Here is a 24,336-nt window from a genome sequence, read left to right on the forward strand (position 1 = left end):
CATTTCGGGGAACCTAATGGGTGTGGGTCGATACGGGTGGGGGTATTCCTTTGAGGACCACCCGCAGCAAGCGGATTGCGAGCAATTCCATTGATTAGGAGAGTACATACATCAATTTGACGGGGCTAGATCCCGGCTTTCCCAACGAGAATCCTCTTGAGGAAATTACCAGCATACACTGCGAACGCAAAGTCCAACCGAAACAGAACCTTTCCACCCTCAAGTGTGGCAAATATCAAAGTCAAAGAATTGTGAAGTGGCAACACACAAACGGATGTGGAATACGAAAAACAACTGGGCAAATGTGGGCCAGACGAGTGAAGGTGGCAAGTATTTTGCACTAAAAGCGAAACTACTTAGCATTTGCCATCGAATTCAGACTCCAAATGCGAAGTTGCCCAGGCGGAAACGGAAACAGCAAAAGAAACAGAAGCGGAAGGAGCAGAAAGGCGGAAGGGAAAGGGAAAGACCGAGGAATGAGGTCAAGAGACAAAATAGGCTTACTGACATGTGTGTGTGTGTGTGAGTGCGACTTTCTCCGCCTGAAATGAATTCCATGTGTGTGTGTGTGTTTAGCCACCCTATGCGGGAATTTAATGGTCAAATCCCTTGACTTTCGCCTGCCCAGAAAGTCAATTCTCGAGGTTCTTTAACCTTTGCGCTTCCTGCTGCAGATTTTTACGCCCCATACTCAAAACGTTTGTTTAAGGGGATCTGCAGTTCAGGAGTGGAATGCAACACAACTTATCAAAAAAAAAAATTACATAATTAAGTTTTAATATCAATGTTTCTGGTGTTTTCAGATCTCTTCAAAAATAAAACAAACCACATTGATTTAGATTCTTTTATAACTTCTATCAACAGACGAAAAACCAAAGTAATGGGTATACTGCTGTCGAGGCACATTATCGTTGCTTTCCTGTATACATATATTTATTTTTTTGGAGTACCCTGCGCTTACGCTTAATTAACTCGTTTGATGCCGCTCAAATCCATATGGAGATGCCCATTTGTTTGACCGCCTTTTAGCCTCTGGCTTTGACTTGGTATTTGGATTTGGATTTGGTTTTGGTTTTGGTCTGGTTGGGAACTTGATAAACCGATAGAATTTGTTTGATTTATACGCGGCCAATGGGTGAGCAGGGAAAATGGGGTATTAATTATGGAAAGTGCTCCATTCATTCCCCGAAAACAACACGCTCCGGGACATGTTTAATGAACAGTTTACTGTGAAATTGTCAAGAAAATGCGTGTTTAAGCCAGATTAAATGCAGCTCGCCACTGATTTATGGCCATGTTGCGCCCCACTTCACACTCGAATTCGTTGCGCTGGCATTGTTTACTCCAATTATTTATGGGTCAACGAATCATCTTAAACAAGTCAAGAGAGCGTTCAGCACAAAACAAAAGGCCCCACAAATAGGGCCATATCAAATTTCTGATGCATTACGAGCATTGCAGCAACATGTTGTTAAGTTTGGCTCGCTCGGATATGGCCAACAAGCTGGAAAGGATGGGAATATTGTGGCTTAAATTCGAATTGACGTTGGAATCGCAGGGGGTGAGGGGGGTGTGTATGGGGATTCCAGGTGGGCGTCAGTATCGAAAAAGTAATTAAAGGCCAGCGAGACAACGATGACGATGAGGACGGCGACGGTACTAAATGCTGATGCCAGCCGCAGTTAAAACCTGCCCCCGCCCACCTGCCACGCCCACCCGAAAGTCCTGTCAAGTGCAATACGTGCCACGTGCAGTTGCCAAAACAAAAATGCCGGACCAGCAATAATGTGCCGAACGGAAATGGCTTGCATAAACCATGAGCGACTCATAAATACACTATCTTTTTTTTGGAATATCCATGGAATCATAATAATGCTACTTATATTTCTAGATTAAATAGTTTCCGAGTGAACGAGATTTTAAAATCAAATTTCTTGAATTAATAGTTTACGAGATTTCGATAAATTCTCAGGGTGGATTTGTTTATGTACTAACTAATTATTTTTATGATCAGAATATATCCATTTGAAGATTTTGAATCCTATTTGAAAAATGTTATTTCTTGAATCATCGATGTTCCCATTTTTGAACTGCCACCTACAATATAATAGAAATTCCTGCCTCACGGTAATTATACAGTCAGTTCCGGACTTATCACACAGTTAATGCACTCGCAAGTTGCAATGTCATTGGGGATGCCGCAAAAAGAGCAACAGTAGCCACATACGTACACACACGTACGTAGATACCACATGAGGCAGATACAAAACGCATCCGTTTTGTGCAATGTAATCGACAATTATCAGCGACATGAGCAAACCAATTGTTCAGTGCCGCGTGTCCGCAGTCAGATATCCTTCGTCCTTCGTCCTGCGTCCTTTGTGCAGCGGACTTCTGAATTCCTCGGTTTCTGGCATCCTGTTTTACGTGCAGGAAAATGGCGATAGGCTCGCGGCCAGGACTCCATTTAGCCCGCCAACTAGTTCATTTGTGTGTGTAATTGTTTGCCGACGACACTGATTACGGTGCCTAAAAACACTAGTTAACAAAGCAACACAAGTGATTTATAATTCATATTCAAGTGTTTTCGTCATCGACAAGAATTACATGGCTGGAATAGTTATAGACATTTATGGCGAATAGGAACAATGCAATTATCGCAAACATTTTACTTCTTCTTGTTTAAAATGTTGAACATTTTATTTTGTTGACTAGTGAATATGCCACGTTACGGTCTTTTGAACTTTGACCTCTCACACACTGCATGTAAAAATCACACACCACTTTTGGACACTTTTACATTTATTAAATTCATCTTAACACTCCTTACAGCTAAGCAAAAAAAGGAAATCATAAAAATAACATATCGCATTAAGATACGATAATTACAACGAAAACGAAAATATGTTTCGAAACTTAGGTCTAAATAAAAAAATTACAATAACAATATTGTACACATTGTTTAGGTGAATAGTAATGGAAACAGATTATGGTTCGAGAAAAAAAGCGGATAATCTAGGCGAGTGTAAAGCTCTTAGTGAGGAATTTTAATTTAAGATAGTAATATGTATCTATTCTGTTTAAGATTTTCGATTTTAAGGATGTAGGTTCAAATTCTTGGACTTTGTTGCTATAAAGCTCCGATAGAATGTCACATAGAAAAAATCATTAAATCGATTTATTAACTTCAAAAATTCCGAAAAAGAAATTCCAACTCTTCCCGATTACTCCAACTCTCGATTTCCAATTTCCTCAGCGGAATGTGAGTATGTACATGAGGATGGGATAATACTTTGATTCCCTTCTCATCTAGCCTAACAATCCCGATCCTTGATCTTCTCCTCCTGAACGAACCCATGGTTCTCGATGCCCCGTTCGATGGGTTGTGCGGTGTTTGTGGGCGGTGTAGATGTGGGATCTGCGTGCTCCAAGGACTCGTGTATCACATTGGCGATGATGCCGTTCATCTGACCCTTGGCCTCGCTGGCCAGAACCAAGGCTTCGATAGCATTGATATTGCCATTGGGATCCTTAACGGCCGCACTTTCAGCATCCGAAGAGGCTAGGTTTCGCCGCTGGCGAACCTGGAAGCGGTACATCCATCTGAGGAAAAGATCATAGTGTTATTATTAATCCTGCCAGAGGAACGCAAGCGGCCACTTACAGGAATATGAAGACAGAGAACAGGGTAAGACCGCCGCCGAGCAGGAAGAAGGCACCTGGCAGGACTCTCAATGTAGCGGCATACAAGGTGGTGTACATGGGCGCAAACACCATGGGCATTAGGGCCTCTGCCACTCCAAACAGCGAGTTCACCTTGCCCAATTCGTCCTTGGACACCAACTTGGTGGCTATCGAACGCATCGCTATGAACGCCGTGCCATTGAAGATCTCCACCAGTCCGCCCAGGTACATATGCCATGGCAGAGTGGCAAAGGCGTAGACAAAGGACGATAGGATCTTCGAGGTGCTGGACAAAACGCCGACCAGTGCATCATCGATGTTCAGCTTGTGGGAGAGAATGCCCACGCAGAAAATCACACCGATGAGACCCGTAAACATGGCATAAGTCGAGAAGAAACTGAACTCCACCTCCGACCAATTGAACCGGAATCGCGTGAATAGATACGTGACTGCCATCTCGCCGTGCAGTGGACCAATGATGACCATCACCACGATCATCAGCAGGATCACGCGTTTGCGGCGCTGGTTCTCGCCCTTCTTGAAGGCCACTCGGAATGTCTGCACCACGTGCTCCTTGTCGAAGAAGTCGGCCAGCAGGCTCTTCTGCTCCGCACTTTTCTCCGGCCGGGATTGTGGCTCCTCCAGGAAGAAGAATCCGTAAACGAAGGCTATCACGTAGAAGGCGGCCGAGATCGAGAATACGCCGTAGAATCCAATTTGCCTGTAAGTGAGATGATATTACAGATATTACAATAAACATATTGTATTATATAATATAATAATCATTTCCGCCAGTATACAAATAAGAACTCACTTGAGCAGGACTCCACTGAAGGCCATTCCGATGGGCACGCCCACCGAGAAGCAAACATTGAGTATGCCGATCCTCAGCGTGCGATCCTCCTCCGTGGTGATGTCCGCAATGTAGCTGAAGACGCCCATCAGCATGGTGAACCAGCCGCCGCTGAGGGAGGGGAAGATGGCTTCCGTGAGGGCGGCTGCCTCCATGGGCGCCTGCTCAAAGTAGACGCACAGCATCAGGCCCACCACCCCCAGGAACTCGCCCACCACCGGGATGAGAATGCACGGCTTCCGCCGGCGGTGGCGATCGCTCCAGGATCCCCAGAAGAGGATCAGCAGGCAGGGGAACAGGGACTGGATAACCGTCTTCCAGGCGGCCATTCGCGCCACCATTTGCTGCACTGTTTCCTCCTCTCTGGAAAAATCAATAGCCAATCGAAAATCTTAATATACAAAAAGGAATGAAGAAAGGAAGAATTCATTGCAGCTTAAAAATAATCCTATATAAATTCTGTCATTAAAAATAATGATTTATTACTTATGAATATTAAAAGAAACATTTGGTAAAAAGAAAACCTATAGTGATGCCCAAAAGCAAGCATCAAAGCATAGTAGTTTGAAATATAAAACACTGCATAACTTTGGGCACATTTCAAATAATTAGTTAATTGTTTAAGAAACATGTATATTCAATATATGTAATGTGTCTCAATTTTCTAAGGACATGAAATGTGAAAGACCTACAGTGTGTAGTTGGCTGTTTGGCGGCGGGTGAGGGCATCGCACACCTCATCCCCGTAGGCCATGTTCACCCGACAGGCCTTCTCCAGGTTGAGATTCTGGGTGGCCAGATTGGAGAGCACGCTGGGCATGATGTAGGCGGCCAGGATCGGTTCCACGGTGACATTGTTGGCCACCAGGCGGATCTTCTCGCGCCAGGATCGTTTCACGGGCGGATTCGTTGTGCCATTGTCCTTTTCCTTAGCTATCGGCTTATCCACACCACTGGTGGTGGACTGTGTCGTCGTTGTCGCCGTAGGAGGTGGTGGCTCATGGTTCACCGTGTACTTGGCGAATTTGGCATCGCCCAGGCTGCCGTCCTTGGGTGACATCCTGCTGGCGGTAAAAATAAGGCTGGAATTCGAAAAAAATATCAAAATCTTAGTAAATGCAGAATTATGAAGATTGAAAGAGAAAATTTGTATTCAATATACTATAATCTTTTATTAGGCAGGCGAAATACGACAATTTATTATACTATTTCATCTAAGCATTTTATTGTAGAGTGTAATATCTAGTTTTTAATAATATTGCACTAGAGAGATAAATATACGCAATTACTTTTGAACACATGCAATGCAAATTTTCATTATAAACAATTAAACCCACGAAAGTTACTGATCTCATTCGTCGGATGCACAAACTCTTCAGATTTTAACTGTTTGCATCTCTATATAATCGCTTTTTTATAACAAGCACGTGGATAAATATATAAACATATATATCTTTTATAACTTAGTCTGCATTTGATTTTTTTTTAACAAGCTGAAGCGAATGAAGGCGAATAACCTATTAAATGCTCAATTTAACCTTTTGCGTTTTTCGAGAGTAATCTAGTATTGCTTCCCAAATTTGCTGTTGTTATCTAAAACGAATTGTCATAAACACAAAATTGATAAATTGAATGAAAGGCCCATTGCCAAGGTTATTTGCACCGCTAATCTTGTATATGGTTTTATTATCGCAATTGGTGTCTTTCAAACATTAAAATCGTCGCATTTCAAAATGTAATTACTGCGCTTATCCTTAAAGCATATCGCCTTGCTCTTTTTGATTAAGTAAATTGAATAAATTACGAATTTTGTACAGAGTACAGAGTACTTAATTTCAAGTTAACTTAAATGCTTTTCGTTTCGACTTGTTTTCTGTGTGTCAGCGTTTTTGGCTTGACTGCCTTTCGTGGAGTCAAAGTCAGCATGCGATCTCTGAAGGCTGTGGCGTTATCATTAATGAGGGGTATCTGTTATCGGAGCACCAGCTCCAATGAATGTCTTCTATTTTTTTTTGGTGGGACTCCCAGCCTGATTTGGCAGCATCCGCTTGTAGGTCGCTGATGAAGCTCATTGGCTGAAAAGCCCAGAAAATTAAAAAATCAGCAGCAAACATCATTCGGCGTGTCATGCCAATTCTATTGCAAAGTGTAATTAGTGGAACTCCGATCTGTATGGAATGGAGTCCCCGGGTCTGCAACATTATCTTGAGATTTGGAAATCCCAGACAACAACGACGACGACGACGTTTTCATTTTTCACTTGGCTTTTTTTTTTTTTGTTTTTTCTTTTTCTGTTGCGTTGTAGCTTTTAATTGTTTTGCTTAGTGCATTTGTTTTTGTTCGCTAAAAGTGTTTACACAATTGTTGCCACATTTTGGCTTAAAGCATATGTATGTATACCTGTCTATATGGCATTCCAACTTCACGTGCCAGCGCATTAACCTTATCTCGCGGTAAATGCTTAAAGAACCCACCATGATTATGGCTAAACATAATGTACATGCATATATATGTGCACTGTATGCATATAGACATCACTTGGGCTGGAAAATCAACGATGGGTATTTAAAACAATTAAGCTTTAGCTTAAGATTGTGGAGATCAACAAGTGCCTAAACTAATAGAGCTCAGACACTCGTGTATTTAACTAAATTCCTACTGAACTGCAGCTGTGAGCTAAGAAATTATTTTAAGTACATTTGAAGCGTTTGTAAATTATCACAATATTGTATATTGATAAAACACATTAAATTATATTTATTTGGCAAAACAAATATGAGTAATTTTATATTCCATCCCATGTAGACAGACAGTTAATTCCGCAATTTCAAGCGCTTTAATTAAATCGTCGCGACGAATTAAAATTACCCAAAATTAGGCAATAGCTAATTGACCTTGACAGGTGATCACACACACACACACACACACCCAAACATCTTGGTCATAAAGTGCAGCACTGACCGTTTTAATCTCCAACTTCCGTCAGGCGATGACGCAGTCTAATAGAAAAAAGGCACATAGAAAGCTATTGCGAACAAAGTCCACACTTAGATTCGGCTACCAAATGTACAGTGCGGCTTCGAGACAACGAACGCGGTTCATAAATTAATAGTAAGCACTTCAGTAATTGCATTCGGTTTTACGGTTGCCCGTTTTCCCTGTAGTTTATTGTCTCGCCTATTGTTTAGATAAAAATAACCAAAAAGATAGTTTAACCTAAATCGATTTAGGCAAACATTAATCGATTTTCATTTTTTCTACAAATAGTTTAAAGCTTGCAGTGACATAAATCATTTAAAATGACTAATGTATCGCACTACTTTGTTACACTGTGGTATTTCCCAACTCATATTTAGTATGGCCAATTGTTAAGGCACGCCATGTTCGCTAATTCACTTTATAGCTTCTTAACCCAACCGACCCTATATATTTTCAATCTTAACTTATGGCTCATAAATCTTGAAGAATTGCCATTGGAAAGCACTTGACATTGAATCCCATCTCGAGCTTCCCCACATTTGCTGAACTGCACTTTCTGAAGTTTGTGTAACTTTTGTAATTTCCACGGCGATCCAATGCCATTCAATCAGACGTGCGTTGAACCCCATGAAATTTGAGGGGCGCGGATCAGGAAGAAGCGGTATTGAGGTCATCTTGGGCCGGCGATCGGTCACGTCAACAACCCACACCTTTTTGGCCACCAATCCGCCGACTTTGGCGCTGGGTGAATCCATGTATGCATACGAAATAGCCAAATCAATGGGTTGGCAAAGGTGCAACTTCAGGAAGCGTTTGTATAAATGGTAAATGCAGGGCATAGATGGCCATATGCAAGGCTACACTGAGAACAAAACATGGCAATACAAGATCACCATGCTCACAAAAAAATACAAACAAAAGCTTTTCTATTTTTAATACAAAAAAATCAACTGCTGTAGTTATTAAACTTCATTCGCATTATTAATTCACGATATAATTATAATTGGTATTATTATTTTGTGTGATTAGATCAAAAAGTTAATGTAATAATGACAAATGTATTATTAAAGACCCCTTTGCGGAGAATTTCGTACTATCTATTCTATTAGTCAGTGAACTCACCGGTGCGTGAAAGTTCAACCTATAATATCTTACTGTTTCGGAAAAATCACTTATAAAGATGCTTAATATCACACATATGTAATCGAAATGTCATGGTGACATTGGTGATATTTTCACCAATCTATGGGCATATGATTTCCACTCTTCCCACGTTGTTAATCACGGGGAATGAAGCCAAATGACAGAGAAATTACAACGATTATTAGCAAATATTTGGCGAGTGCCCGATGTTTCATTAATTATCAGTATTTGTTTTTTGTACACCCACCAGCAGCCATTGTGCTATTATTTAATTTTGTAATCTCGTTGTGCGTTTTTTGGGGTCCCCAACGTTTGCTATGCTCATTTCCGGCTGGTTAACAAAACTTTTCACACAAGCGAATCGAACAAGCGATGGCGCTCCAAATTACCCATTTACGTTATTAATTGCATGTCTATGACAGATACAATTAGATATGAGAAATACGAGTGTGGCATCGCAGATACGCCATCACACGGATACGGATACAAAGATACAAAGTTAGATACTGCGGCTACGGAGTCTGCCCGTGACACAATAAACAAAGTTCTGCTTTAGTCGGGGGCACTAAATTGGAAATAATTAAATACAATTAGCTGGCGAAAAAAAGAGGAAAGAAAAACTTTTCTTCTCGGATTTATTTATCCACAATTCAATGGTAAAATTAGCCGCTAAAAATATTTAAACACACGAACGCAGCCTGAGCTCAAACACATAATGCACAGAAAACAATTTCCATTTTATCAATCCATAAGGCTACTTCTTATTATTCATTTCGCCCACAAAAATATATTCATTTAATATGTTTAATCACATCTTGAAGCGAGTGAAAACATACTTTGTAAACCTGTTTGCAAGTCGCGGAAGTTCCGGCCAAAAAAACAACAACACAGAAACAGACTAGCAAAACAAAACTTGATAAAAATAAAAAACTTAAGTCGACTATCAGCTACCCATTACGTTCAGTCATCCAAGGGATATTTTATGTGTATAAACTATATACAATATGTTGTAATCAATGAAATATAATAATTATGCTAATAAAATAGAAGGCTTTTAAAATTATATATCTTCTGCACGAATACCGATGTATATATGTATAAATTACGATACGGGTACGGATCTCTATTCGTCGGTGATCAAACTAATGATAAACGAACCACTAATTTGGGCAATCAAACAATAGCGAAAAACACGGATCTCATTTTGCAATAGACAGATAGAAAACCGCCACAGAAAATGCGAAAACAACCAAATTTAGTATAAATTAAATGCCATTTGCGTAGATTTATTCAGGCCATAATTATAATTAATTGGGCTTGACAAATGGCCTGGGATGGTACGAGATTGTCACCGAAATTTGGATTAAAGAAAGGGTTGTCGAAATTATTCAATTATTTTTAAAAACCATATATAATACGAGTTTACGGAACATTTAACTAAGCTGGTTATTGATTTATGGGGTTAAGCTAACTTGAAAACCTTATCATTTAATATGAAATGCAAAGAATGTTTTTAAAAAACCGTTATACCGTATTTTTGTTCAAAAAATCGGGATAATTAGTTACTAGGTAGTAATTTCAATTAACATGTACTTGCTATAGCAATTCGTTTGATCATTTTCGACCATTCTTATAATTTTTATTATTATCTTTTATTTCTTATTATCTTTGTTATTATTTTCTTTTAGGAAAATTGCAAAAAGAAAGTGGAGACACTCGACTTTTCATATTCTCGACAACTCTACGTGAAAGGGACGTGGACAGCAGTGGACAGCGCGAGGGCGCATAGCGATGGTCAAACAAGCGGATTTGATTTAATTTACATGTCGTTAATAAAATTAGTAAAAAAGCAAGATACACACACACACGCACACACAATTGGGGGATATACATTTACAGATACAGATTGAGATACAGATACAGATACATATACACATGGATGCTGTAAGCAATTGGTGGAGCAACGGCAAACGATATACGTGTATGATACACTTGCGGAAATCCCCATCACCGATTTTCCCTTTCTTCCGATTATTCAGTTTTAATTCTCTGCAGCTTTATTACCTGAGACTCACTAATGCACTGCTCCTCCGATCGAATGGTTTGTTTGTTTTTTAATCGCCGCTTGTTTCTGTTTGCTCGCAATCATTTACATTGACACACGGCTGCAAATGCAGTTGGGATCGCTTTTCGGTATGGGAATGGGTATTGAATATTGGAATCGAAAGTGCAGCGGGCGGTGGCAAACAAAAAAAAAGTAGGAAAACGTTGCCTTCTGTGTTTTCTTTTTAAATTTTTTTATTTGTATTTTTTTTTACTATTTATTCAGACGCCACTTTCGGGCTTAACGAGTTTGTAGTAAATGCAGCTTGTGCTTGCAGTGTCTAAACCATCGGCGTTGAGCTGAACTCGGCGACTAAAATTTTTCGTATTGAATTTGATGAGTTCCGCTGGGCAGCCGCCGCACGGTAAAACGCCGATGCCGCTGCCGCCGCTGCACAGTGGGACGAAAATCTGGCAAAAATCAACAGTCCAGAAAATAAACCTCTAAGATAACAAGAGTTGAATGTAGTTGACCTTTTTTTAGCTATATTTTAGGTAGCTTAAAACGTATCTTAAGGGCACACAACCTTAGTATAAATAGTATATATATAAATAGTATAGTATAAATAGTTAATTAACAAACAGTTCATTGGGCTTCATTAAAAGTCTTTCAATCTACATTTATTTATAACAAAGTTAAAAATCATTTATTAGCGATCGTTTTAAGCAACTGCAATTTTGTTGAAAGATAACGTGCCTCAAAAGATTTTGCTTGCGTAGTGGCTAGCCAGGCCCACTGTGCGTCGGCAGATTCCGTCGTGTTGCGGTGGGTGGGTGGTGTGGGTCGGTCGGTCGGTCGGCTGGGCGGTACGATCGGCGCGGAGCAGCGCTGCTGTCGCACAAAACACACTGATACAGAAGCGGCGGAGATACATGTGGGCAAACACGTGGAAATGCCAGCAGTCCACCTTTTTTCAAATGAACCGTATGAGAACTGAAGGTCCAACTTCAGGAGAAAAAATACCACAAGAAAAAATGCGAAAAATCCCCTCGAAGACCAGTTTATTAGTGATTTCGGGAATGGGGGGCGTGGCAAATCGATAGAAATTTAAAAGACTAATAAAATCACTGGTTCCAAATTGTGGTCGTGGCAGTGCTTTACCTTCTTTACTTCATCTAAATAGAGTGAAGGAATGCACATTTAATCGTTGAAAAATAATGAACTAAATTAGAGAAAGCTTTTATTAAACTCACTAATAACCTTGTTCGTCCTTATACAATTTCTTAATTCCACACAATTCTGGCAATTGTGTTGCAATTAGTATGCTACACCTCCCCTCGATGCCAATTAAATGTGTTTAGCTGTCCCATTAGTTGATATTTATTAAATTGTCAGTCGCAAAAACAAAAGTTATATATGTGTTTTTATTGTAAGGGTTTTGGCTGGCAAAAGTTTATAAAATTCTTAATCTTAGCTTATTAGTTGACTTGCAACACCTCTTCACTCAGAGATACTCGCGTATGTCACGACAAAATATTCAATTGGGATTTGAGTATTTCTGGGGAATACCCAAATGAAACGTAATAGGTAATCAATCACGAATCAATTAAAGATTCGAATACCTAATAACCAATTATCAAACAATTCTAGGGTTTGAGGCAGGTTAGGTTCGATTGATTTTAAACTATCAATTTGCAAGCATAGAAAATATGAAGTTATGTTATCAAATGTTAGCTATGCTTTAGTGATAGCCCTTTCAAATATGTTTCACCTTCATTATTTGTTGCAAAAACTATGCAATTATTAAATTAGAATTTTAAAACTTTCGATTCTTGGCTGTTGTTCAGTTGAACACTCAATTAGTACGCTTGATGTTCTGTTTGCAGGCGATGCAGCTTGCTCTTAAGCGTTAGCCATAATTATCGCACTTGCTGCCACTTTTAATAATGCCGTCTATGTGATTACGATTGTGATGATGGGTTTCGTTGGGCGGTGGGGTTCAGTGAACGCCTCTGCTTGGCCTTGACTCAGAAAGCCACAATGCCGCGGCGGAGACCGCAAAAGTGCATCCACTGACTGCAGAAGCTTAGGGCCTTTGCTCGACTGCAGTTGGGAGCTATTGCAGCGATGGCAAAGGTACTAATTTTTATTAAATCCAAACAGGTAGGACAACAAGATTTAATAGATGAAAAACAAGCTAATGTTCTACATATTCAAGCATTAAAATGCGTCTCCTTTTCCATTGCATACTCATAGTCACTTTAATGGTAATTGCATTATTTTTCTTTTTTTTTTTTTAATTTCAACTATTAAACACTTTATGAGGACTTCTGTTGTTATTTGAATAACATAAAGGGTACTGCGCTGCACCGAATGCACTCAGATACAACTGCCTGGCTGCATACATACCACATACATAGATCAAATATAACTGGTCGTAATGAGATAGAGATTAAAAATCAGCATAGTCGGTAATCAAGCAATAATATTTAGTTATTTGGTAATTCAATGCAAAACATGGTAACTGGCAGGTGGGTACGTTGCTCCGTGGCTCGGAACGCTTTTGTCCGCTTCTACTAGTATACTCGTAGCAACTAGTGCTGATTAATTTCCAATTGTTATTATGTTCGAACACCCTTCACCGACCGACCGACTGGCAAGCCAAATGCAAATGCAAGTCTATAGATGAACTGCCGTTTTGTTCAGCATAATTGCTGGAAACCAACCATGGATCGCCAGACAATGCAATCGAATTGCAGCTTCAGCTGCGACACCTGTCGTCGGTAGTGGCCATAAATAAATAAATAAATCGAATAAAGCCAGTGAATAGTGATCTATGATTCCTTTCACGAAATTCTTGAAACTCTATCCCATCTCGCTTGACATACTTAATTATTTATACCTCAATTTGCGGAAGAATCTCAAATAAAAGACATGCATCTGCCAAGCGATTGATCATCTTAAATGTATTCATATAAGATCGTAGTATCGCCTAATGTTATTATTTATTTATTTATTTATTTTTTTTTTTTGTTGCGCGGAAGCCCCTAACTCGTCTTATATCAACCATGTTATTTGGTTATCATACATCATTTTCACCCAATAATTTGTTTTGCAATATAAACAAATTCTCTTTACACACTTTCTCCCGATCACTTGAGAGCGCCGTTGGCCAATTAGTTAATTGTGTTGTCGCTAATTAGCCGAATCGATTGAATTTTGCATATAAATTTGAAAGGTAATTATTAAGCGACGATCAAAGATCAAAACAAACAACGAAGCTACCTTTGCGTCAAGAAAAAGATAAACATGTTTTCTTATTTGGCTTAGACTCGATGAAAAGTACATACCCCAAAACAAGGTTGAATTATTAGTTTGGTGATCCGAAATACCATGTATATTAGCTTATGCTTAAACTATATAATATTATTTAGGTTAGATGATACAATTTGTTAGGGTATTTTTATGAATATGTTAATAAGTGGATGTTGCTAAACTTAAATAGCATTTAAATGTTTTTTCTTTAAACTTAATTTATAACGCAAACTATGTTATTAGAATAATATTAATTATTTTTTGGTACTAGAACATATTTATATAACATAACATTTTTGTGTAATTCTCAAACCACATTTCTCTCCATCAAATCATCATCATATAAACTTATTTATCATACCCATCATATCACACAATTTCATTTGCGACACAGTAAACCTTTATTCACCGACACATCAATAATATATAAGCATTTTTTGGGTTTCTTTTAATAAGAAATCGGTGTTAAAAGTTGGTACAGCGCAACAATTTTCGCTTGAGAGCTAACAGCCAAACGAAATGCCTCGGTGGAAGTGCCAACAATAATGGCCAACTTGAGTAACAATTGGTATCTAATTTCGTCCAACGCCTTTGGGCCAGTTGACAACACACACTTCATGATTTAATGGGTTAGTTGGGCAAAACGGAACGAGAAAATTTAATAGAATATAGGGCAAAAAAAAAAGTGCTTTTTCATTTAATTTGATTTATGTTTAAAGAAAAAGCAATTACAGCTTTACTTTAAGCACACCACTATATAATAGAATACATAAATAGTAATAATAACGAATATATTTGTTCTTATTTTTATTTCAAATATCAGTCGAGAAAAACTCCCGTTCAGTCAATTAATTTTTTTGCGAATATTTACCTCAAATGTTAATAAAAAAAAAAGAACTCTATTATATTTGCGAATAACTTATGCCCTTGTACTTTGCAAGTGACCAATATAATTGGCAGCAACAATAAAGTACAAGTAAATAACAACAATCAGAATGCCAAATGCCCATGACAGCACAATCTGACTGGGAACTCGGTTGCAAATCGTTGTTGTATCATTTGTTGGGTAAACAAATTATAAGCTATGTGTATGCAATTTATTAATTGTAAAGTTAGTGGTCGCATACAGCCAAGCTGCTTTTAATGTGTCAACAATTTGGACCAGAAACTATTCGAAAAGAAGCCTAGCCTGGGTATACTAGATTCGTTTCCGACCATACAATATATATGTATTCTTGATCAGGATCAAGTGCCAAGTCGATCTGGCAATGTCCGTCGATATCTCAGGAACTAAAAAAGGCTAGAAGGTCAAGATTCAGCATACAGATTCTAGAGACATATAATTTCAATTCTAATCATATTAGATATATATATATATACCATTATTGTATTATTTTATTTCGATTTAATTCTAGCAGGCTGCCCTGCAATTCATTTATCGGTCGGCAAGACCGCAACAAGTTCCGAAAACGATAGAGAATACATATATATAATCCTTTAAAGAAATATTCTCAGTGCTCTTATTTTCCTCACAGCACATACCATACATATGTACATGCATATGTACGTTGGCCCATATAGAGGAAATGTTATAATGATTAAATAATAAAGCCGGAGGACAGGCCAAACAAATCCTCGGGGGAGTTCGAGCAGCCCACATATCCTGCCCACAATAACCGTTGATAGTCGTCATAAAAAAAGCCAAAGAAATACCCTAAACTCCGACCAGCCTCCATCCCCAACTACACCATCTTCGCAGCATCCAAAGGCAAACAAAAGGGGGCCACTGGAACAACAACAGCAGCTCCTTATCACCACCACTACCACCAAAAAAAAAAAATATATATATATATAAATATAAGCAGGAAAAAAACGAGCCAGATATAACCCCTTGGGGAAGTCCTGTCCAGAAATGCTCCGTTGTTTCGTGTTAAATTGACCGCTCACATGCAACTTGGGGCCATGGAAGACAATAAATATTTATATGTAAATGCCAGCAATATTGTCTCTATTGTGCACACAGGGCACCAAACAAACAAAAAAAAATGTGGGGATCCAGCTAACCTGAGCCCGGAGGGTACAGTTCACACCATGCTAAGTGCGCCGGAGGTCGCACTAAAGTAAGCCATTAAATGTAACAATTGATATAATTGTACCCATTGCTTGGGCTGCAGGAAAAGTTATATGGTTTTCCAGCGACTTATTTTATTGCTTATTTTATTTATTTAATTTTTTATATTTTTGGCCACCTTGTAAATGTTTGTTAAACGATTTCCAACTGAAAATTGCGTGGAACCACAAACGTCGCCTAAAAGTATGCAATGCAAATAGAGTACAAGAGTATAAGTTTAATCAATTATTTAATTGAATAAAAGATTATCTATACATTTTTCAAAAGTGGTTATTATCCAATAATTTACTAGAAATTTTTCATTTAAATTTTAAGACAATAAATGGATTTATTTAATTGCAACTTCTTGCAAAGTTCCTCATATTTTGACCACACATGTGTGCGTTTGTGGTGCTGCCTCCGAGGCAGGAATAAACCCATTTCCGGTGGCAGATTCAGATTCTGATTCAGCTTCAGCTTCAGTTCAGTTTTCAGCTCCAAGTGACGAGTCGAGGCTAAGCGACCACTTTAAAGTGCCCTGAACTTGATTAATGAATGGCAGCGCTCTAAAGTATGCTACGTTGTGCAGCTAAAACACACACACTCGCACACAAGGCATCCCACACACACACACACGCACTCAAAGTGTCAACGACACGGGGCAAAAAAAGAAAAAAGGAGAAAAAAAAATATGGAAGTCATGGCAAAAGAAAAGCGCCGAGGTCTGAGATGGCTTAAAATCTGTTTGGCACGCGGAGCACAAATTGAAATTGGCTCACAACTTGGCAGCTAATTTAATATTTTCACCGAAGAGATCTGCGCGGTTCTTGAAAAGTACGCGCTCAATTCAAATATGAACACAGGAACCCCTTCAAGTTATAATAATAATATTTATTAAAAATGGCTCGAAATTATTTACTTCTTATTTTGATTTCATTTTTGATCATCTCCTAAACAGTTGGCTTTTTAGCCAACTTTTATAAATATACATATACAAACTCTTTTGACTTGGCAGTCTCAATTTTCTACTATCTTGCCGTCATTTGGCTTCCTGATATCAACCTTTTTTAATGCTTCCTGTGCAAGACTTAAATGTATATATATATATATATATAAAAGATAACTGAATATTCCACCTGCTCACACGCGCCTACTTTCATATAAGATATTTGTCACAATTTGTTGGTAATTTAAATTACATTTAATGCGAAATAAGATTCAGCTGACAATTTGCTGTAATCGAATTTGAATAACTTTTTAGCCGAGAAATTTCCAACGCCATTATTATTATTGATATATTTTTGTGGACTGAAATATTTATTTAGTAGTTTCCTCCTTAATGCTCTGAACTCTTTATTTATTCGCAGGCGCACATTTCAATCCATCAAATCCGGCCATGAATTAAACTTATTAAGTAATTTATTCAAACGTCCATTTATTCATTAGCTGGCCTGAGCATTAGGTATATACTTTATGTGCGTGGTATGGTTAAAGTTTATTGCCAAAAATAAGGATAGTACACATACGCCATGTGGGCACATTGGCATTCCAGACATAAATCGAAGGTCGAAATCCACAGGAACGAAACTCATCAGACACGAACGGACTTTTCGATTTGTGCAACAAATGAAGTGAGAAATTATTTTTATTATTATTTATATTTTCACTACGGATGCTGTGATGATGCCACCCAAACTCCACACCCACATTCCACATCCGCACCGTGGGCGAATCACGTATTCCAAAAAGCAAACAAACGTTGGAGCCCGCATATATAAACAGGCTGCCAAACGCTTCTCCGCGGCGGGTAGTTATGAAAAGTAAGCAAAAGCAAAAGCAAATGCCAGGGAAAAATAATACGAGGGGGTAGGTATGGGTGTAAAGTACACATATTTTTCGGTGGGCGTCCATCAGTCACATCATTAAAATCGAGCACGGAGCTCTGCTGAAGCTGCCGCCTAATTCGAGTCCTTGCCGCAAGATGTGCCGAAATGTGCCGCCAGGAGAGGCCAGGATGGTGAGGGGGTCGGAGGTGGAGCTGGGAGCTGGGAGCTGAGCAGGGGCACTGGATAGGGACACCCATTCTCTCGAGGCATTCATCAATATGCCGAACATGTTTTGTTATCATCAAATGGAAAATGCTTCATTTTCACGTACGCCAGAACGGAAGACGAGGGCACTGAAAGAAAACCCATTGCTTTTAGCTTACCCAAATTGTAAGTGTATAAATTTAACAGCGATTGTATTTTCTAATAAAATGTTTATGTGGCACATGGGTAAAATATATGATGACCACTTTAATATATTGAAATAAGCTATATTAAGAATATATGAACATTTGTTAGAATCTAATCTCTTATCTTGAGAAGAATATATTTTGCAAGAAGCCTAAACATTTTTTCTGTGTGTTGCAAATACTAAAATAGACAAATAGACAGTGTTACTAAAATAATTTTGGACTTTATAATGACAAAGGAAGGCGACAGAAGACTGAGGCTTTTCTATCTGATCGCATGGGAACTTCCGCATTAATTTCATGAAATTTATTTAGAGTGCAGGACGACGAGCAACAGGACGAAGGGGACGACCAACAGGCTACTGACAGATAGACAGAGGCACAACCACCACATCGACAGCGAGACACCAAAGACAGGCCGTCAAAGTTGATGGCCTTCAGGCGGATTTGAGTGGAAGTTATCGTTGTGAATTCCGCAGGTGAATTCCCAAGCTCATACCCATCCCTATGCCCGCACCCATCTGCATCCACATCCTCGTTCTCATCCCGCATTCAGATGGCAAAAAAGTTTGCGGCTTGCGGCATCTGCCGAATGGCGGTGCTTAAGCCACCCAAAAACTAGTGACGAACGACGGAGCACATAAATTGATTACCAAGACATTTCACGACAAATTCGGCATATAACAACAATCCGCATGACGGAAACACTGGGGGGATTCACCCCGATTCGTTAGCCGACTTAATCGGTTGTACAAGACAACAGTTTCCGGAAGCAAAAGACTCGTTGATGTGGCAGTGGCAATGCCGCAAGCTGCGACAACCAATAGTCAATATACTCCATACTCAATACCCTATATCCAATACCCAGTTGCCAAATCAATCGCGACAACTGTTGAGCCAGTCAGTCAGTTGGAGATTACACCGCCGATGGGGATTCAGCTTGGGCACTTGACTGGGGTATGGTGGGTTCAAGAGGCGACAATACAGATTGATGCAACCAAAGCCTAGGGAAAAATCTTAAGGGAATTCAGTACGAAAATGTGCTTTATTCAAAATCTTAAAGGGTTCCAAATGGCCCAAAATGGAACCATTGGATATCTAGTGTGATTTCTTAATTAGAAATTGCATAATATAATAATATAATTGCATATTAATTCATTTAATGTTTTAGATCACAGAATGCTTTGATTTTAGCGTCCACGATCTTTTCATTTTCGTAGACAGCTTTGTAGCTCAGTCGTCATTGTATTCTATACGTCGCCATAAGTAGTCGCAATAAATAGTTTCATCATAATGTCGTCGTCTCACCGTAGTCAAGTATTGGGTAGTTTGCTTGGAAATCGTCGCCGATACTCGCCTGATGAGACACCAAATGAAAACCAACGTCCGCAGATATCGGAATTCGCGGCTGAAGACGTGGAGAATGAGCAAGTGGTGGCCACCACCAGCAGCTACAGTCGGCAGATGACCGGGGAAAATGTATCAAAGCAGATGAAGATATACCGTGCAATAGAAAGATCCAAGGACAAGAAGTGCGGCATTTGTTTGGAAATCGTCGTTATGAAGAAGGGGAGTGAATGTCGCTTTGGCATCCTGTCCAAGTGCAAGCACATATTCTGTTTGCCGTGCATTCGCACATGGCGTCAGAAACAGGAATTCGAGTCCGATGTGACACGTGGTTGCCCCGAATGTCGCGTCTTCTCGGGTTTCGTGTGCCCTAGTGAATACTGGGTGGATACAAAGGAGGATAAGGACAAGTTGCTAAACGAATATCGAGCGCAGATGGGCGCCAAGGATTGCAAGCACTTCAAAAGGGGCTTTGGAGATTGTCCCTTTGGAACCAGTTGCTTCTACAAACACCGTCGTATGCCTGATGGCTACTATCGACGTCATCCAAGGGAGGATGATGACTTTTAAATATATTGATTTTAATGAAATACTATTCAAGGCATTTGACCGATCGACTGAATTTCAATTGGATCGATCCATTACTCAGTGACTCCAGCAATACGTCCATTTCAAACAAAACATATGAGAACAAAGCCACTTCTTTAGACGGATGAGGGGACATATACTATAATGTACAACACTGAGCTTAATATAGCGTCGTTCATCTACACATCGACCTATTTAGTACATTATTTCCCAATATAGCCGAATTCAAGCAATTAGCAATATAACCTTTACAAAATTAAACAAATACTCGAGCACCAAATTTTTGTTTCCATTATTTTCTCCGACATCATCTCGGTGAAGTGGCCAATGGCACTGGCGGACATTCAGGGAGGCCAGCTCATCGTCCCACTCCATGGTGGCCATACGGCAGGCGGCATTGTGATTGGGATCGTAGCCACCGGCAATGTAGTTCCTCTTGTCGTGGTGCGAGTGGACAAAGACCGCTTGGGCAATTGACTGGGGTATGGTGGGTTCAAGAGGCGACAATACAGGTTGATGCAACCAAAGCCTAGGGAAAAATCTTAAGGGAATTCAGTACGAAAATGTGCTTTATTCAAAATCTCAAAGGGTTCCAAATGGCCTAAAGTGGAAGCATTTGATATCTTAATTAGAAATTGCATAATTATTTACATAAATTCATTTAATGTTTTAGAACACAGAATGCTTTGATTTTAGCGACAGAGATCTTTTTATTTTCTTGAAAGACTTGTAGCTTAGTCGCCATAGAATTTTATACCTATTTGGATATCAGTAGCTAAACGTTATTTTAGAAGGGTAGTTTGTATATTTTTTTATTTAAATTTTGCAACGCTATTTAAGAACCGAAAAAAAGTTCTCAAAATTACTTTCATTATGTCGTATCGCCGTAGTCAAACAATCTGTCGCTTCCATTCGCTTGGATCTTGTCGATTCGGTAATTTATGCCGATTCTCGCACGATGAGACACCAAATGAGAGCCAGAGTCCGCAGATATCGGAACTCGCGGATGAAGTCGTGGTGGCCACCACCAGCAGCTACAGTCGGCAGATGACCTGGGCAAATGCACCAGAGTTCGTGCCCAGGTACAAAGCTAATCCTGCCGAGGTCCTATCAGCTGAAGGCGTCCAGGATATCTGTCCATATGGTGGCAGCTGTATCTGGGGCAGTAAGTGCTCGTATCCACTTCACATGGAGATTTGCAGGATGTGCGACCTTTACTGCCTCCACCCGAGGGACCGGAACCAACGCCGTGAGCACAATCGCGAGTGTCTGGAGCAGCACGAGCAGGCGATGGAGCTATCCTTTGCAATAGCCAGATCCAAGGACAAGACGTGCGGCATTTGCTTCGATACCGTCTTGGAGAAAAAGGGGCGCGAACGTCGCTTTGGCATCCTGTCCAAGTGCAAGCACATATTCTGCTTGACGTGCATTCGCACATGGCGTCAGAAACAGGAATTCAAGTCCGATGTGACACGTGGTTGCCCCGAATGTCGCGTCTTCTCGGATTTCGTGTGCCCTAGTGCCTACTGGGTGGATACAAAGGAGGATAAGGACAAGTTGCTAAACGAATATCGGGCGGCGATGGGCACCAAGGATTGCAAGTACTTCAACAGGGGCTCGGGGAAGTGTCCCTTTGGAAACAAGTGCTTCTACAGACACCATCGTCGATAACCAGATAGAATCAAATGCCTCCAATTCAGATTAATGGCTAGGACAATACTATTGATTTTAATGGCATTTGACCGATCGACTGAAGTTCCATTGGATCGATCCATTTCTCGGTGGCTCGTGCGATACGTTCATTTCAAACAAAACATATGAGAACAAAGCCACTTCTTTAGACGGATGAGGGGACACGGCTTATAGACTTGGTCATGTCCTTGCCAGAGACTGTAGTGTACAACACTGAGCTTAATATAGCGTCGTTCATCTACATATCGACAAATTTAGTACATTATATCCCAATATAGCCGAATTCAAGTAATTAGTACTATAAGCTTTACAAAATTGAACAAATACTCCAGCACCAAATTTTTGTTTACATAATTGTCTTTTCTGGACTTGATGTTTTAAAATTGTTCGTACTTTTATCTAATAAAACTACTAAGATAACCAAATTGATTTTTCGATATTTGAAATATGGCACCACCTGAATTATAATTGAAAACATTTTTCAGAATATAGTGTTTCGAAATAGCTTTAATTTTGCACTTTGAATTTGGTGGATTTACCAGCTGTTCACGTCGTACCACTCGGATGGAGAGCAAAGGTTGCCAAACTCGCCATTGGTGCCCGATCCGCATCCCTGTGCTCCCCAGTCACAGCTGGAATAGATCTGGCGTCCGATCATGTTGGTGGTAGCATAGTTGCAGGCCACCAGCACTTGGTTCCATCCATCGCGATTGTACCTGGCAGCGGCACAGCCCACGCGGGTGTTCCTCTCCGACATCATCACGGTGAAGTGGCCAATGGCACTGGGGGATACGTGAGAGTTAAAATTATTAAGATACCTGATTATATACCTGACATAATTAAATCGATCAGACCGCACATCACATTAGATTCACAATTCTATCATTAAGTTTCTTAGTCACAAAATGAATATGAAAGACCACTAGTTCTTTTGTGGATTTTAGTTTCTATTTGATATTTCACTGCAACACTATTTAAACTTTTTAACACCACAGAAAAAAAGGTAATAAAGGTTTTTCTTATAGGGTTAGGATAGATCTAACCAAAGACAAACTTACGGTCCATTATATCCGGATGGGTATCCGCCGGCAATGATGCCGGAGTTGGAGTTGTGCACCTCATCGAACCACATCTGCACGCTGTTGTCCAGGATGTAGCCCATGTCGGGCAGGTCGCCGGAGTAGGCCTGCCAGGCCAGATTCTGGCCGGAGTACTTGAAGGCGTCGGTGTTGTGGCAGCTATCGTGCACCATGTTGCACTGGCGGACATTCAGGGAGGCCAGATAGGCCAGCTCATCGTCCCACTCCATGGTGGCCATACGGCAGGCGGCATTGTGATTGGGATCGTAGCCACCGGCAATGTAGTTCCTCTTGTCGTTGTGCGAGTGGACAAAGACCCACTTGTAGTCATCGTTGATGTCGATCAGCTCGGCATCGCCGGGACAGCTGCTGTCCCACCAGTTGCTATGACCGCAGGCGATGTGGGAGCCACCGTTGCAGATGTCCCACGAGCAATAGTCGGTGGACTGGGCCAGGCCCAAGGACACGACCAGGATGGCAAGCAGAGCGAGTTTCATATTGCCTTTGTTTCGACTAACACCCAAAGACGATCTATTGCTTGAATCGTCCGGCAATGTGCTTATAAGGGGCAGATTTGACAATTGTTGATTGGCAGAAATTAATCGAGTGCAAATATAAATCATTCCAATGGTCTAATCTAATCGCCACTCCTATATTTACGATGGACTTACTCTTGGTTTATTTAGTTCTGCCAGATAAACGAAAGAAATAAAATTATATTTTGTACATATTATTCCATTCAGTCTTTTTAAACTAACTAAATATATCTGAATTCACAGACAAAAAGATATAAATTCCTGTCTGTGTTTCAATAGAACTTTGAAATTTCTGTTTATATAACGGGTATCTGATAGTCGAGGGAACGCTATAGTGTTCTCTCTTGCTTTGATTATGATAAGGCGATTCTACCTATTGGGATAGGTCGTTTTCTCGAGCAGACTTTTCTGACTGGTAATTGGATTGTTATCTGAACTGATTGAGATTCAATTTATGGAGCACTTCCTTAGTTGCAGGTACCCGTGCATAAGTTTACTGTCAGGTTCAAAGCTTGGTGATAAGCTTAATTAGTGCTAAAAATATGGCCCCATTTAAATAAAACCACCGGACTTATTACGTTTTATTAGTTTGTTTTCATTCTTTATCAAAACTCAGATAAACAAAAGTACAAGGAATCAAAAACAAAGAAACAAAAATAATGAAATAACGCCATCAGTTCCCTTACATGTATGTCACTTCAAATAAATAAATAAATAAATAAAAACGGAA

At 39.9% G+C, this 24,336-nt stretch overlaps 4 protein-coding genes across 4 annotated transcripts; 2 read left to right on the top strand and 2 right to left on the bottom strand.

Moving 5' to 3' along the window:
- Positions 1–2,803: 2,803 nt before the first annotated feature.
- LOC117148323 (solute carrier family 46 member 3) lies at positions 2,804–11,062 on the bottom strand. Its single transcript, XM_033315655.1, has 5 exons — positions 10,724–11,062; positions 5,230–5,619; positions 4,499–4,900; positions 3,665–4,405; positions 2,804–3,603 (listed from the first exon to the last, which is right to left on the bottom strand). The coding sequence occupies exons 2-5, from the start codon at positions 5,595–5,597 to the stop codon at positions 3,315–3,317; spliced, it is 1,800 nt and encodes a 599-aa protein (XP_033171546.1). The 5' UTR covers positions 5,598–5,619; positions 10,724–11,062; the 3' UTR covers positions 2,804–3,314.
- An 8,595-nt stretch (positions 11,063–19,657) lies between these two features.
- On the top strand, positions 19,658–20,568 carry LOC117147730 (probable E3 ubiquitin-protein ligase makorin-1). Its single transcript, XM_033314729.1, has one exon. The coding sequence runs from the start codon at positions 19,658–19,660 to the stop codon at positions 20,279–20,281; it is 624 nt and encodes a 207-aa protein (XP_033170620.1). The 3' UTR covers positions 20,282–20,568.
- Positions 20,569–21,052: 484 nt separating this feature from the next.
- LOC117147410 (probable E3 ubiquitin-protein ligase makorin-1) lies at positions 21,053–22,409 on the top strand. Its single transcript, XM_033314286.1, has one exon. The coding sequence runs from the start codon at positions 21,173–21,175 to the stop codon at positions 21,968–21,970; it is 798 nt and encodes a 265-aa protein (XP_033170177.1). The 5' UTR covers positions 21,053–21,172; the 3' UTR covers positions 21,971–22,409.
- A 93-nt stretch (positions 22,410–22,502) lies between these two features.
- Positions 22,503–23,611, bottom strand: LOC117147454 (antigen 5 like allergen Cul n 1). The gene is made up of 2 exons (XM_033314339.1): positions 23,050–23,611; positions 22,503–22,773 (listed from the first exon to the last, which is right to left on the bottom strand). The coding sequence occupies exons 1-2, from the start codon at positions 23,565–23,567 to the stop codon at positions 22,527–22,529; spliced, it is 765 nt and encodes a 254-aa protein (XP_033170230.1). The 5' UTR covers positions 23,568–23,611; the 3' UTR covers positions 22,503–22,526.
- Between the last annotated feature and the right edge of the window lie 725 nt (positions 23,612–24,336).

The sequence above is a fragment of the Drosophila mauritiana genome, chromosome X (genome assembly GCF_004382145.1).
Source record: "Drosophila mauritiana strain mau12 chromosome X, ASM438214v1, whole genome shotgun sequence".
Classification (NCBI taxonomy): domain Eukaryota; kingdom Metazoa; phylum Arthropoda; class Insecta; order Diptera; family Drosophilidae; genus Drosophila; species Drosophila mauritiana.

Excerpts from the sequence above, each read along its gene's own strand:
- LOC117148323 (XM_033315655.1), bottom strand. The coding sequence starts at position 5,597 with ATGTCACCCAAGGACGGCAGCCTGGGCGATGCCAAATTCGCCAAGTAC. Across the intron at positions 4,901-5,229 it reads CAAACAGCCAACTACACACT|AGAGGAGGAAACAGTGCAGC; the intron begins GTAGGTCTTTCA and ends TGATTTTTCCAG. Across the intron at positions 4,406-4,498 it reads TTCAGTGGAGTCCTGCTCAA|GCAAATTGGATTCTACGGCG; the intron begins GTGAGTTCTTAT and ends TCTCACTTACAG.
- LOC117147730 (XM_033314729.1), top strand. The coding sequence starts at position 19,658 with ATGTCGTCGTCTCACCGTAGTCAAGTATTGGGTAGTTTGCTTGGAAAT.
- LOC117147410 (XM_033314286.1), top strand. The coding sequence starts at position 21,173 with ATGTCGTATCGCCGTAGTCAAACAATCTGTCGCTTCCATTCGCTTGGA.
- LOC117147454 (XM_033314339.1), bottom strand. The coding sequence starts at position 23,567 with ATGAAACTCGCTCTGCTTGCCATCCTGGTCGTGTCCTTGGGCCTGGCC. Across the intron at positions 22,774-23,049 it reads CCATCCGGATATAATGGACC|TGCCATTGGCCACTTCACCG; the intron begins GTAAGTTTGTCT and ends CGTATCCCCCAG.